Source organism: Pteronotus mesoamericanus, unplaced genomic scaffold, assembly GCF_021234165.1.
Source record: "Pteronotus mesoamericanus isolate MK-2021 breed Mesoamerican mustached bat unplaced genomic scaffold, CSHL_Meso_final scaffold_533, whole genome shotgun sequence".
Lineage (NCBI taxonomy): Eukaryota > Metazoa > Chordata > Mammalia > Chiroptera > Mormoopidae > Pteronotus > Pteronotus mesoamericanus.
The window spans coordinates 1334134-1346350 of record NW_026555320.1 but is presented as its reverse complement, the minus strand read 5'-3'; the positions used below and the strand labels follow the sequence as shown (position 1 = coordinate 1346350).

Sequence of the window (12217 nt, the reverse complement as noted above, 5' to 3'; positions counted from 1 at the left end):
CTACATATGAACCTGTATAAATTCTAAGACAGCTGAATAACCTGAATAACCTCTAGCGTCACGGTCATTTCACACTAGCCAAAATGGATCACTAACAGGGATTCCTTTCATAGGACTTTTGACCAAGATCTCCTAACTGGGCAAACACCCATCTTTTACCTCTCTCCTGGTCATCACTAAAGCTTACGCTGATTCAAGGTCAACACTAGTGGTAAAACAAAGATGGAGGGGGCTGAGGTGCAAAGGCTAGAAAGGGAGTGACCCCTGGGTGCTTTCTGTCTTCCTGATTGCAAGGGGAGCTCCGCCTCCCTCTCTGCTTCTAATCGCTGCTGGTCCCACAGGTGCGAACCTCCTACCTGCCTACCCACTCCCCACCCCTCCGCTCGTCACCTTGTTGCGGCCTTCCCAGTGCCAACGCCTCACCTGACATGTCGCTTTCCATCTCCTCTCTCTCACACGCGCGGGCCACCATTCTCCTCTTCTGCCTGCTCTCCTCACGCCTCCCGGCTTCACGGCCGCAGACTCCCGCCTCACCTGGCTCTGGCCGCCGCCCTCGCTTCCTCAGGCCTCGAGCATCACCTTCACGCCCTGAGGACGTCGTGGGGCCTGAGGGCTGCGGCTGCCGCATCCGCTCCCTGCCTCCCACCCTGCCGGCCAAGGAGCCGACAAACAGCGCGGAGGCTGCTCTCGGCGTCAGGGTACGGATCCGGATGCCCTTCTGCCTGCTCCTCGTCACCCACTACCACCTAGGGACGACCGGAAGCGGAAGTGGGCCGCCAGGCCCGGCAGGGGCAGGCTCGCGGGGCACAACGTGCGCGGAAGAGCCGCCAGCGCCCTCTCGGGCTGCAAAGTACTCAGGGCTCCCCAGCTAGGCCCGAACCTTTTGGAACAATTCGGGCCTCTTCTCCCACGTGCTGCCCCTTGTGCCTGGCACTCACAAACACTGCTGTCTGCGAGAGGCTTCTAGCTCCACCCCGAGTCTCCGGAGGTCCTGTTCCATCTGTCCTCCCGGTATGGTCACTCAGCTATTCCGTAGGCACCTGTCTCTGGATGCGCAAAGTGGGCTCTCTTTCCTCTCAGGCTTGCTCCTCAGGTGCTGACGGGTGCACTGCCGTCCACCCAGCTGTCTATTCCGGGAGCCGGGGGACCATCCGATACATGCTCCTTTCCACTTCATCCCGCACACGCACGTCAGATCTGTCTGACTCTACTTTCGGTGTTTGTCAGCCACTCTTTCCCCTTGGCCGTTACTTTGGCTCTGGCTCTCTGATTGACTGACGGCATCAACCTCCTGAAGTGTATTTATGCCTCCATCTTTGTGCTATTTCGGTCGTGCTTCCACCTGCTGCCAGGCCATGCCTCTCCAAAGAAAGGATCCTGGCATTTCCCAGTGTGACCCACAGGAACCCCCTTTGCTCAGAGACTAAAGCTAACAAAGTCTAAACTCTTTAGCATGATGTTTACCTCTCTGTGATGTGGTTCCTGAGTATTTACCTACTTTTGTCTCACTGCCACTGAAGGGGGAAATTTGAGCTTCAGTGGAAATTTTTGGGTAGGAGTTACCCTTCTGCATTAACTGATTCTGATTCTATGGGACCTCTTTTACAACTATGTGAGTTGTAAGTGGTAGCAATGCAAAATAATGATCTATAAACATGCAAATTTTGTCCTATAGCAGTTCAATTGACTTCCCACTCCCACTTTTGGAAGAAGCCAGCTTGCATCCATTTGCACATTCATTTCAATATTCCTGAGTTATAAATGCATCTGGTGGTTATAAAATCTGCCTGATGAAAGAAATGAAATCTTTAACACATGTTCATTTTTACATCTATATGAGAGTCATGATTTTATCGTTTTGTGGGGGAGAAAACTCCTCCCTTTTATACTAGGCATACTCTGCCCTTAAAGCACACTGGATTACTACTGGAGTTCCCTGGATTTCATATGCTCTGTTATGCCTTTTTCTCTCTACATGCTCATCTTGGAAATTCTTCCTTGGCTTATCTCCTTGGTGAACTACGTATTCCCCCCCCTTCAATATTCACTGCAGTGATCGCCCCTCAAGGAAGCTTCTTTGCTACTCTTCTCCTTCCGCACGGATGGGTCAGGTGTTCATGCCTGTCTGCTAACACATTGCTTCCAACTGCTTTCTTGTGTGTCTCCCTCAGAGAAGATAGGTCCTGTTAGTCTTTGCATTTTGTGTGTTTAAAGAGGAACTTGTTGATTTTGAACACAACATATGTTGTGCATTAAGGATGGTAGTATGATGCAGGAAGAGTGATGCAGTTTGGATGAGCAGTTTAAGTGGAGTAGTATCCTTAGGAGCTTTTTGTAAAATAAAACAGAGCAGGTGTAAAGGATCTAGAAACTTTCTTTGTTGTTGTTGTTGTTGTTTTTTCTGTTTGTACTGCCTGGAAAAGGGAAACAAGTTTAAGATAGGAGAATTTAGAAAAAATTTATTTTAAGGATTTCAGGCTACATACTCATTCCAAGTTCACTTCGTGCCTCAGTTTGCTCATTTGTAACATGAAATAAAAGTATATCCTGAAGGAAACCAGAGTATGTTCTCCCAAAATATACCTCCTTAACATGAAAATTATTTTAAGCTGAAAGCTTTCTCTGGATGATCCTAAGTTAGGAGCAGAGACAAAAAAAATAGGTAAGTTGTTGGTTATTAGTGAAGTCCTGGTCATTTGGGGCTAATTGTTACAGAAGTTATTGGTAAGCTTCCTGGATTGTTACTAGTAGCAGTCTGACCTCTCACAAGTCTGCTTTATAGCAGAGTGGCTTCCTGGACCATCTACTGTAGATAAAGGGGTTAGTTTCCTAAACAGGTTGCTGCAGGTTGTGGGTCAGAGTTCTGTTCTCCTGTTATCATCTGGCTATAGTCTCTGCATATTTAATTTCTCACTCCTTTTCTCCTGCCTCAGAGAACGAGCCTTTCTTCCTCTGTTTTTCCAAGGCTGACCCTACAGTGATGATTTCAACATTATACAGTCCCACTTACCAAAATTTCCTGTACCTTTCTTTCTTTTACCTGCTAGCTACCTTTGAGTCTACCTACTCATGCTCTTGCTCCTTAGTTCCCTGAAAATTGGTTTCCTCCCCAGATGCTCAAATGAAGTTTCAATATCAAATCAGATTACAGGTTTAAAAAGCTGACAACACAAACATTGCAAACTCTATAACAGTAACATAACATCATATTATATTTATAATTTCTCATTATATGTCATATATTATTATGCTATTATTATGTTTATATTTCAAAACTACCAGTTATGAACAAGTTTTAATTGATCATACTCAAGGAAAGACCAGATTCTTTGTTCTCCCTCTAGAAAAATATTAAAAAGCTACTTATTGTCAGGTGAAGAGGTAATTGAGTATGTAGCCCCAAAAGTTAAAAGTTATAATAATATATGATATATAAGTGTGACATATTATTATGTTCCAGGCTTATTGCATACATTTCTTATCCTGCCCCTGGGATCATCCATTTGGCCAAGAAGCCTTGGTTTCTTTTACTAGGAAATAGTGTTTCAAGATCATAGCCTGAGTGCCATGGGTGCTTATTGCTGACAGGTTGATCATTGTTTCTATGCCTCTTCAGCAGACAGAGTTAAGAAGCTAAATAAAAATACCTCAAGTTCATACTAACACTTCTATTTCAAATTCATGACTGCAGGATTCCTACTTAACTTCTCCCATCTTATCTCTGTAACCTCCTTTCTCCCATATAGGTAATCCTGGTTCTCAAGGAGACAGCAGATGATAGATTAGAATATCTCAGAATTACACACTTGCCCTCCCATGGCACACACACACTATACCCTCAGAGCTACAAAATCAATGCTGCCACCACCACCAAAATGATTACTGAAGACAGCTCACTTTTCCATGAGCTCTCTCCATCCTCTCTGCCTTTAATGGTGTGCTGTATATATACACATTGTCAGAGCAAAAAGCTATTACAGCAGGTGCTTGAATAACCCAACAACTTGCACCTTACTAAGCTCCCCAGGTGTGACCCATGTACAGTGAGGCCTGAGTGCCACGTACGTAACCTGTGCTTCTAAGTGCTCTTTAGGCAGTAGTTTCACCCCACGGCACATTAGACTCTGTACTTCCCGAAAAACACAGCCACTCCAGTTTTCTTAAGAACCCACCTAGCATATTCTTTGAAATCATGGAAGTGCTGATTGCTTATTAGAAACAGTGCACTCTTGCTCAAATGAAGCCTTCCTTGTGTGAAGCAGCTCAGTGAAATTTTGGATTCCCCTCCTCAGGTTTTCCTGAGTAAGAAATCTAGTCAGAGGCTATAAAAGCTCTCGCTGAGCCAGCAGCCTCTGCCTTTATGGGTCGTGGGGGAATCCAGCCTGTGCCTTTTTGAAGCCTGCTGTTCTGGAAGCCGTGACCAGAGCTTTATGACCTTTGGAAGGTAAGCCCAGGTTAAACAAACGGGTGTGTAGAAAAAGCTGAGTGCCCAAGAGTGGAGGAGAGCTAAGGTTAGCCATATGTCTCCCTGTTTCCAAAGAAAAGAACTCCTCTGTGCATTTAATCTGCTCCCTAGAGAATACGGAGTCCAGCCACTGCCCCATCCATCCAAACTTTGCTCTGAAGAACCGTGGTGTCTGATGCAGTCATCAGGGGAAAGAGCAGGGTCCTAAGCCCACTGTTGTTGTTTCTGTGGTGTGTTTGGAAAGCCCCTCCTTAGGTCTTTGGGAATTTGCAATTGCCTCAGTGGAATAACTTTTGGTTCCAAGCTGCTCTTTTGTATTTTAGCTTTATGGCTTTTCTAAAATTACTAAGAGGGTGAATTTTAGCTTTGTTTTGAAGCCCCAAGTCGGGGGAACTCTGCATCTAACATTAGAATGATCCCTAGAAGGGCAAGGCCTGGGGTTATTTAAACCATGCTGCCTGCCCAGTTTAATGGCCCTTGAAAGGAGGTTGGGCTGTGGGTATATTTCATGGGTCCTTGAAGCTTTGGTTAGAAATAGAAGTTTGAAATTGAACTGTAATGATCAGAAAAAAGAAGTGAAGTGCAGTATTATGTGGGGCTCACAGGGACCTTGTCCCCCTACCCAAGGGAACAGGCTAGTCTGCAATAGTAATAACCAAATTACCATGGCAACACCACTAGCATTTTAATTTTGGTCATGGTTATGAAAAGGCCAGATGGTTGCTATTTTAGTTGATAGTAAACTCCTGGGTTTCTGTTTTCAACTCAGTTCAGGTGTTGGGTCTTGATTCCATTTCAAGGCTGTAATGTATCTAGAGACAAGCTAGGACTGAGACCCATCAAATGTGAACATTAATAAAAAGCGGTGCTTCCCTGGGCACCTGCTGCGTTTGTTAGTGCTGGCTTCAAGTCACCTCTTACTGGCCACCCAGCCTTGGTCATTAACGCAGCCAGCCAAAACACCCAAACCAGAATGATACAGTGCCTGGTCTGAGTTCTGCCCTGCAGCTCCATCTACACATCAGGACCTCACTGGCTGTTTTCTCATTCCTTCCATGGGAGGCCACTGCTGCACTAAACACCATTTTATGGGAGAGAACCCCTGTTCACTTTAAACTTGGAGATGTCCTTGTACTTCTTCCCTAATACTTGGGTTGGCTTATGAGGCTGTATCCAACCCCAGAAGAGGTGGGTGGGAATGAAACAGCCAGAGAACTTGGCTTTTCCCATGTTTGCTTAGGATAGGGATCGAAAGTCTTTAATGCTGAATTCTACTTTTGATAAAGAGAATTATGTTTTTACTATAATTTTTCAGCTATAGTTAATTCCTTTACTGTAACTCCTCCCCCATCAGATGGCCAAACATGTTGATGGAAGCAGAAAGCAAGTCACACATTCCCATAACTCACACTGGGTTAACTCAGTGCCTTCCGTAAGGTATTGGGTTGGACAAAAAGTCCATTTAGTTTTTTCTGTAAAATGAAAGACATATTTTTTTTATTTTCACCAATAACTTTTTTGATTTGGATATTTTGACTATGTTGGCTATTTCCTGCTATTGACTTCTAGTGCGTAGAGGCCAGGGGTGCTGCTAAACATCTTCTAATGCATGAGACAGCCCCACAGCAACAAATTATTTGGCCAAAATAACAATAGTACCAAGAAACTTTGCAAATCACTTTTGATATATTCAGTCAGCCACAGAACTTCTCCATTCACTGCACAAATCTTTTCTTGCATTTCAGTTGGGTTTTTACCTTTCTTGAAATAATAGAGCATAACTGGCTGAAAATGTTGTGTATCTTCTTCCATCTCCAGTATTAAAATGGCTGCACAAAAATGTGCTAATTTTGATAAGTTTTTTAAAAATGCACATTTATATGACAGCTGTCACAATACAATGTAAAAAAATTATTTTGAATGAAGTTAAAAACAACTAAGTGCTACTAGACCATCGTACGGAAAACACTAAATGAATGTTTTGGCCTACCCAATACTTTACACCTTCCTTCTGGAGGCTGTTAGTCTGGACTGAGAAAACAGTCCTCTTTAGATTTTATTTCTAATTCTTAGTGTGTGGGCCCTTATGCTATTTAACAATTAGATGTTTCATGTACAGATAGAGCTGGTAGGGACCAACTTGCTGGTTTATTTCTCCACATAGCCTCCTCTTTCAGAGGTAGTCATTGCCTTCTGGCCACTCTCCAGCTGTGGCCCCATCTAGCTCTTGTCTCTACCTGGCACAGGTTCAGAACACCCTATAAGAAGACTCCTTCGTGATCCCAAAGGCTATGTTGGTTCAGGAGCCCAGCTTGGCTTGCCCTTCCATGTTGATTAAAATATCATTGCTTTTGGCAGAAAGCATTCGACCACGTTCTTGGCGTTGGTCCCCAAGAGCAGTTGGCACACTTAAAGCTAGAGCTTTGAGTGGCACCTCTATGGGGAGCTGCAATCTACCTCCATCACCTTTTAATTATAACCTTATGAATTATGCATCCATGAAGATGGCAGGCACTGTGTGTGAGATGTATGATTTTTCTCCATCTAATTTTCTGTAACATAGAACTGCTAATGACAGGGCCCCCACTCTTCCTTTTACTGGACTGACTTTTTTTTTGGTATTTGTTTCTAGATGTCTGAAGGCTATTCTGAATAGCAGGAGTAATAAGGTTATCTGAGGCAGTTTGTGAAAGGGAACTCTTTGTTTAGTACTTAGTCTCTGCCAGAACTATGCTAAACTAGACACATTTTCTTTAATTTTTACAACCCTGTCTGAAGTGTCTTCTCAATTAAGGCTCATAGAGGTTTAAATCACCCAGAGTCACACATTCTTTTCATTGCATCCCTTTGGGAAGAGTGTTTTTCTCAGTAATATGCTATTTATGTATTTGTCTACATGTAGTTATTGTATTTCTAAAACCAATTATGGGAAAATGTTAGGTTATTACTATAGCACATAAAATGGAAACCAAAATTTCCATTTATGTCCTTTTCTTTACTTGGGAGGTATACTGTTAGGATTGCGGGTTTTAAAGTTGAGTTTACTGGAGATCTGCCTAAGACCTGGACGTAAAATCCTTGGCTGTGGCTGTGTTGGTCCTGCAATGGAGTTTTAGGGGCTGTAATTTCCATTAAGGTCAAGATTGTAAGTTGAGTGGACTTTGAGGCTTGTCATCTAGTGAAAACTAGAATCACCTTTATAAGGAGTGGGAGACACTAGGACTTGTTGCAAATTGTTGAGTTACTGATGCAATTCACTATGCACTTAGTTGGGCATATACTGAGCTTATACAGAGTGGGGCAAAAGTAGGTTTACAGTTGTTCGTATAGAAAATAATATAATTAATAAACAATAACAAGACTAAACTGTTTGTGTATTCAAAATTATAAACCTATTTTTGCCCCACCCTGTATTTTGTGGGAGAGCCTGAAACTATGAAATCCTGACTGTCTTGCACCCAAGACTCTCATAGTCTGATGGGAGTTAGATTCGTAACCAAGCACTCCCCTGAGGTAGGTTGCATATTCACCTCTCCTCTTCCTTTGTTCTTTCTCCTTTCCCCTCTTTTCCCACTTCTACCAATAGACAGACACACAGACACACACACACACACACACACACACACACACACACACACACACACACACACACACACACCCCCCCCCCCCCCCCCCGCCCCGCCCTCCCTTCTCTGGTACCCAGTAAACCTCCAGGATAAAGAAATTTGCTGTGTGGAAGTGCTCACATACTGCTGGTTCCTCTGTCCTGGAGGAAATCTCAGTGAAGTTTGGCTGCTGATGCCAGAGAGCAGGAAGTCACGTTCCTTCTTCCTGTCCAATGGGCAGTCTGTCAAGAGTTATAGTTAGCCAGCAATCCAGTCATCTTATTGACCGTTTGTGACTTCCTTAAATCTCATCATATGTCTTAAGAAGATGGGACTAAATTTTTAGAGTATCCCAAAGGTATTTGGGGATCTATCAATGACTGAAATTGTACGTCAATAATACCAGATTGTTCCTATGTGCTTTGGATTTTCTCAGTGTTCTTAAATCAAAATACAAATTACCTCTTCAGCAAACAGTGTGTGTAGGTATTTGTTTTCTGTACTCTGCTGACGACCTAGGTACTCAATTTCTCCAGTATGAGGCACTAATCTAAACAGAGAGATTAGCTTAAGCATCCTTGCAGACCAACCCTGGGGCTGTGGTGGGATGGCCAAGGCCTCATTTTTCCAGATTAAAAAATATATTTTCACTACCTTTAGGAAATGATGGTGCTTTTTTCACCCCTGTAACTTATTACTAAGGCCTTTTATTTAAGAATTTGTCATCTCGAGCCAAATCTATAGGAGTTAAGCAGGTGGCCAATGTGGCTTGCCTTAAGAATAGTAGGTGATTCCTGTCAAATCCAGAAGAACAATGTGGGCTGTTGATCTCTCAAGAAAAATGAACTCTAGAGAAGTAAGAAGCAAGAGTGGACTCTGAACTTATAAAACAATTGAGAGCCCCTGAGAGAAGTGTCCCCAGCTATCAAATGTGAGGTGGCTGAGGATGGTTATAAGAAGAAATCTCTTTGTTTCTGTTTATGTTTTTCATCTTTGTGACCTGAGCACAGTCACTGCCTGCTCCTTCCCTGCTGGAACCAGGAGCAGCCACCCAGGCCTGAGTGAAGGCCAGAAAACATCAGGGCAGCAAACAGACAAAAATCCCTGTTGGTGCGAGGAGTTGAGGAAGTAAAGGGAGGGCTGACCAGCCACCCATGGGCAGTCTTCTGCTCTTACACCTCTAAACCCAGGGGTGGTGCTCTGTAGCTCTTCCTCAAGACCATGTCTTTCTATGAGTTCAAAGGTGAGAAGTATCTGGTGGAGGAGGTCAAGGTGGTTGTGTGGTGCCTGGGGTTCCTCCCCTGCTCATCCTTTAGGCTCACGAGGACCAGAGGAGAACGTGACTCTCAGTCCTCTCCTGGGCCTATTACAGGCAGCATAGCAGATGCCTTCCAGGAAGCAGCCCATAGTCTCCATGACTAGGCACTGGAGGAATGCCACTTCATAAAAGACCACAAACCAAAAAACAGCCCTCTGAAACAGAACTATTGGAACAGATGGTTAAGGACTTGCAATAGGGATGATCAGCAAACTTGACATAACAAACGGTGTTAGCAGCATGAGGCAAGAGCAAGAACTCAAAGACCCAAGTAGGAACGTGAGAAAAGTACAGATAAAGAGCACATCTATAGAATGAACAGTAGTGAATGTAGCTGAAGAACGAATTGATGAAAGAGCAGATGAAAGGAACAAAGTATAGAGAAATCATAAAAGGAAACATCAGATATGAAGGATGGCTCTGACGCCTGGGAGACAAAAGCAAACAGGGGGACTATGGCTGACTAGAGAGGCGGAGACACTTAGTGTGCGGCATGATGTCCACAGAGGCATTGTTTAGCTTGCACGTAAGTTAGGAAAACCAAGGCCAAAATTTTAAAATGGAATTTGAGCTGCTTTTGAGGGGGCAAATAAATAAATAAATAAATAAAAAGACCTCCACTGAAACCAGCTTTCTTCTTCCTGCTTCATGCTGCAGTCCACTGGCTAAGTGATTAGCTTGACCAGGGAAGGACAGGATGTTTGTGTATAACTCCCATCCAGGCCAGAGGATGTCTCTCTAAAATTATTGAACTACATAAAACTATATTTAAGGACACTCCTAAAATCACAGTGAGCCATGTACAGCTTTTCAGTTTGGAGAAGGTATACCACAACCCAACAGCTGCCCTCATCCAGGAGTATGGATGATGGGGTAGGGAAAGCCCTGTGGTTTCCAGTGAGTGACAGCTCTTGCCATCCTTAGTGAGGCCGTTCTTTAGTAGGTGTGGCTTTCAGGAAGATATGAGTAGACAGGCCTGCTGGTGAGCCTGGGCAATTGCTCATTTATTGTTTAAGATCTGAAATTACCTGGAAGATGGCTGGGGTCTTACTGCTAGTGTGTTTCATAGGCCTTTTATCCCTGGCTTCTAGCTGTCACACTGCCCAAGGGCAGTGCCCAGGCACCTTTTCCTGGTCTGGAGGATGGAGAATCAAGCTTGAGAAAACACCTGAAGGGCTACAGCAGCTGAAAGGTTACCTGTCAGCTTTTCCTAGTGGCTGGCAAGGCCCTTTACACACCAAGGGCAGAGAACACATAGGAGCAGGTCCTGTATTCACCAACAATTCTTCCCCCAGTGCCAGAGAAGCAAGGGGTTTAAAACAGGGACAGAGGGACGTCCCCTGCCACCTGTTTCCAGACAACACTGTAATTTCCCAGTGAGACAGTGTTAACCTTGGGGTCCTTGGGAATAAGCTTTGGGGGGCCAGTGAACCACTCAAAATCAAATGTAAGATTGTGAGTGTATTTTTGTGGTGAGCCTTGTTTTACCTCCCAGAGGTGTTTGTGCAACCAAAAATGGTTAAAATCCTAATTCCTTTTGGCGGTCACAGAAGGAATCATGGTCCTAAAAATCGGGGAAAGAATGGAAACTTTTCCTTCATCGATGTTTTTGCCCTTGTTCAGCGGAAGCGCTGCCTCTGCCCACCACTCTGGCCGCCTGCCTTTGGGGGGTGGGTTGTGGAAGGGCAGCCAGAGGACCCTGGGTGGCTGGGTTCAGCTCTACACAGAGTGGTGAGTTGAGTTTTTATGTGTAGGAATATTTATTATTGGCTATTACACTGGTTGTTGGCAAAGGTATTTGAGTGCCTACCCTGCACCAGGCACGGTGACAGCATGTGTGAGTCACTTTTATCCCCGTAACAAACTTAGGGATTGGTACTATTATGCTCACCTGAGATAATGAAAGCGGGCAGGTTCATTCAAATGAGGGCAGTTGGCTCTGCCATTATTAAAGCCCAGGGGAGTACCCTCTCTTTAGGGAATGTCTAGAATGCAGAGAAAACAGGTTCCCAGGCTGAATAAACATCCCTTCCTCTGCTCCAGTGAGTTTACAAAATAAAAATAAATAAATAAAAAATAAAGCTTTTGAGTTCTTCTGGTTGCCACTAGATGGTGGTATACCAAAAGCTATTTTATACCAGAACACACTGCCAAGGAATGCAAAGTTTTGCCCTGGAGTGTGAAAATCTGCCTAATAGTTTGAAAAGAAGACTTCTGGGAGTGAGCCAGGGACTTCTAACCTCCTGCTCCCAGCCCCACCCCCTGGCCCCAGACAATTCAAAGTGAATGTTTCACATTTTGGTTCATTGTATCACGTATGTAATGCATCCTGCCTGCCTTTGTGCCCTGTCCCCGGCCTAATTCTGGACTTTCATCTACAGAGCACGTGTGACGGGTGTGCCAACTGCATCCTCAGCAAGCTGAAGCATTTTCACAGTGACAGTAAGTCCCTTTATCTTGACATCTTTGCACAGTTCTTATGATGTACAGATCCCAGTGCATTGAAGTCTCGAGATGTACAGGAGTGCTGAGCCCGCGAGCGTGTGTTGAAATCTTTTATTACTGAAATTGAAATAAGACAAGAACATTATGACTTTTTACCTTTTCCTCTGTTGTATACTTTGTCCTCTTAAATGAAATGCTGTTTGGGTGTTCCCTGATGTTATCAGTAGCTTTCAGACACCTCCCCAAATGTAGGCAAATAATCAAAATGCCTTTTATATCATCGGGGCTGGCCCTTTCCAAACTACATATATGTGAGTACTACAGTGAGACCAAAGTAATCTCATTCAATTAGGAGTTTTTCTTTAAGTAGGAGTACCGTTTTAA

General features: G+C 44.1%; 1 protein-coding gene across 1 annotated transcript in view; it reads right to left on the bottom strand.

Annotated features, from left to right (window-relative positions):
- Window positions 1-648, bottom strand: part of TOPAZ1 (testis and ovary specific TOPAZ 1) — a 51978-nt gene extending 51330 nt beyond the window's left edge. The window contains 2 exon segments of the mRNA XM_054594815.1: window positions 263-415; window positions 418-648. Coding sequence (XP_054450790.1) covers window positions 263-415; window positions 418-628 — 364 coding nt within the window. The 5' untranslated portion in view covers window positions 629-648.
- Between the last annotated feature and the right edge of the window lie 11569 nt (window positions 649-12217).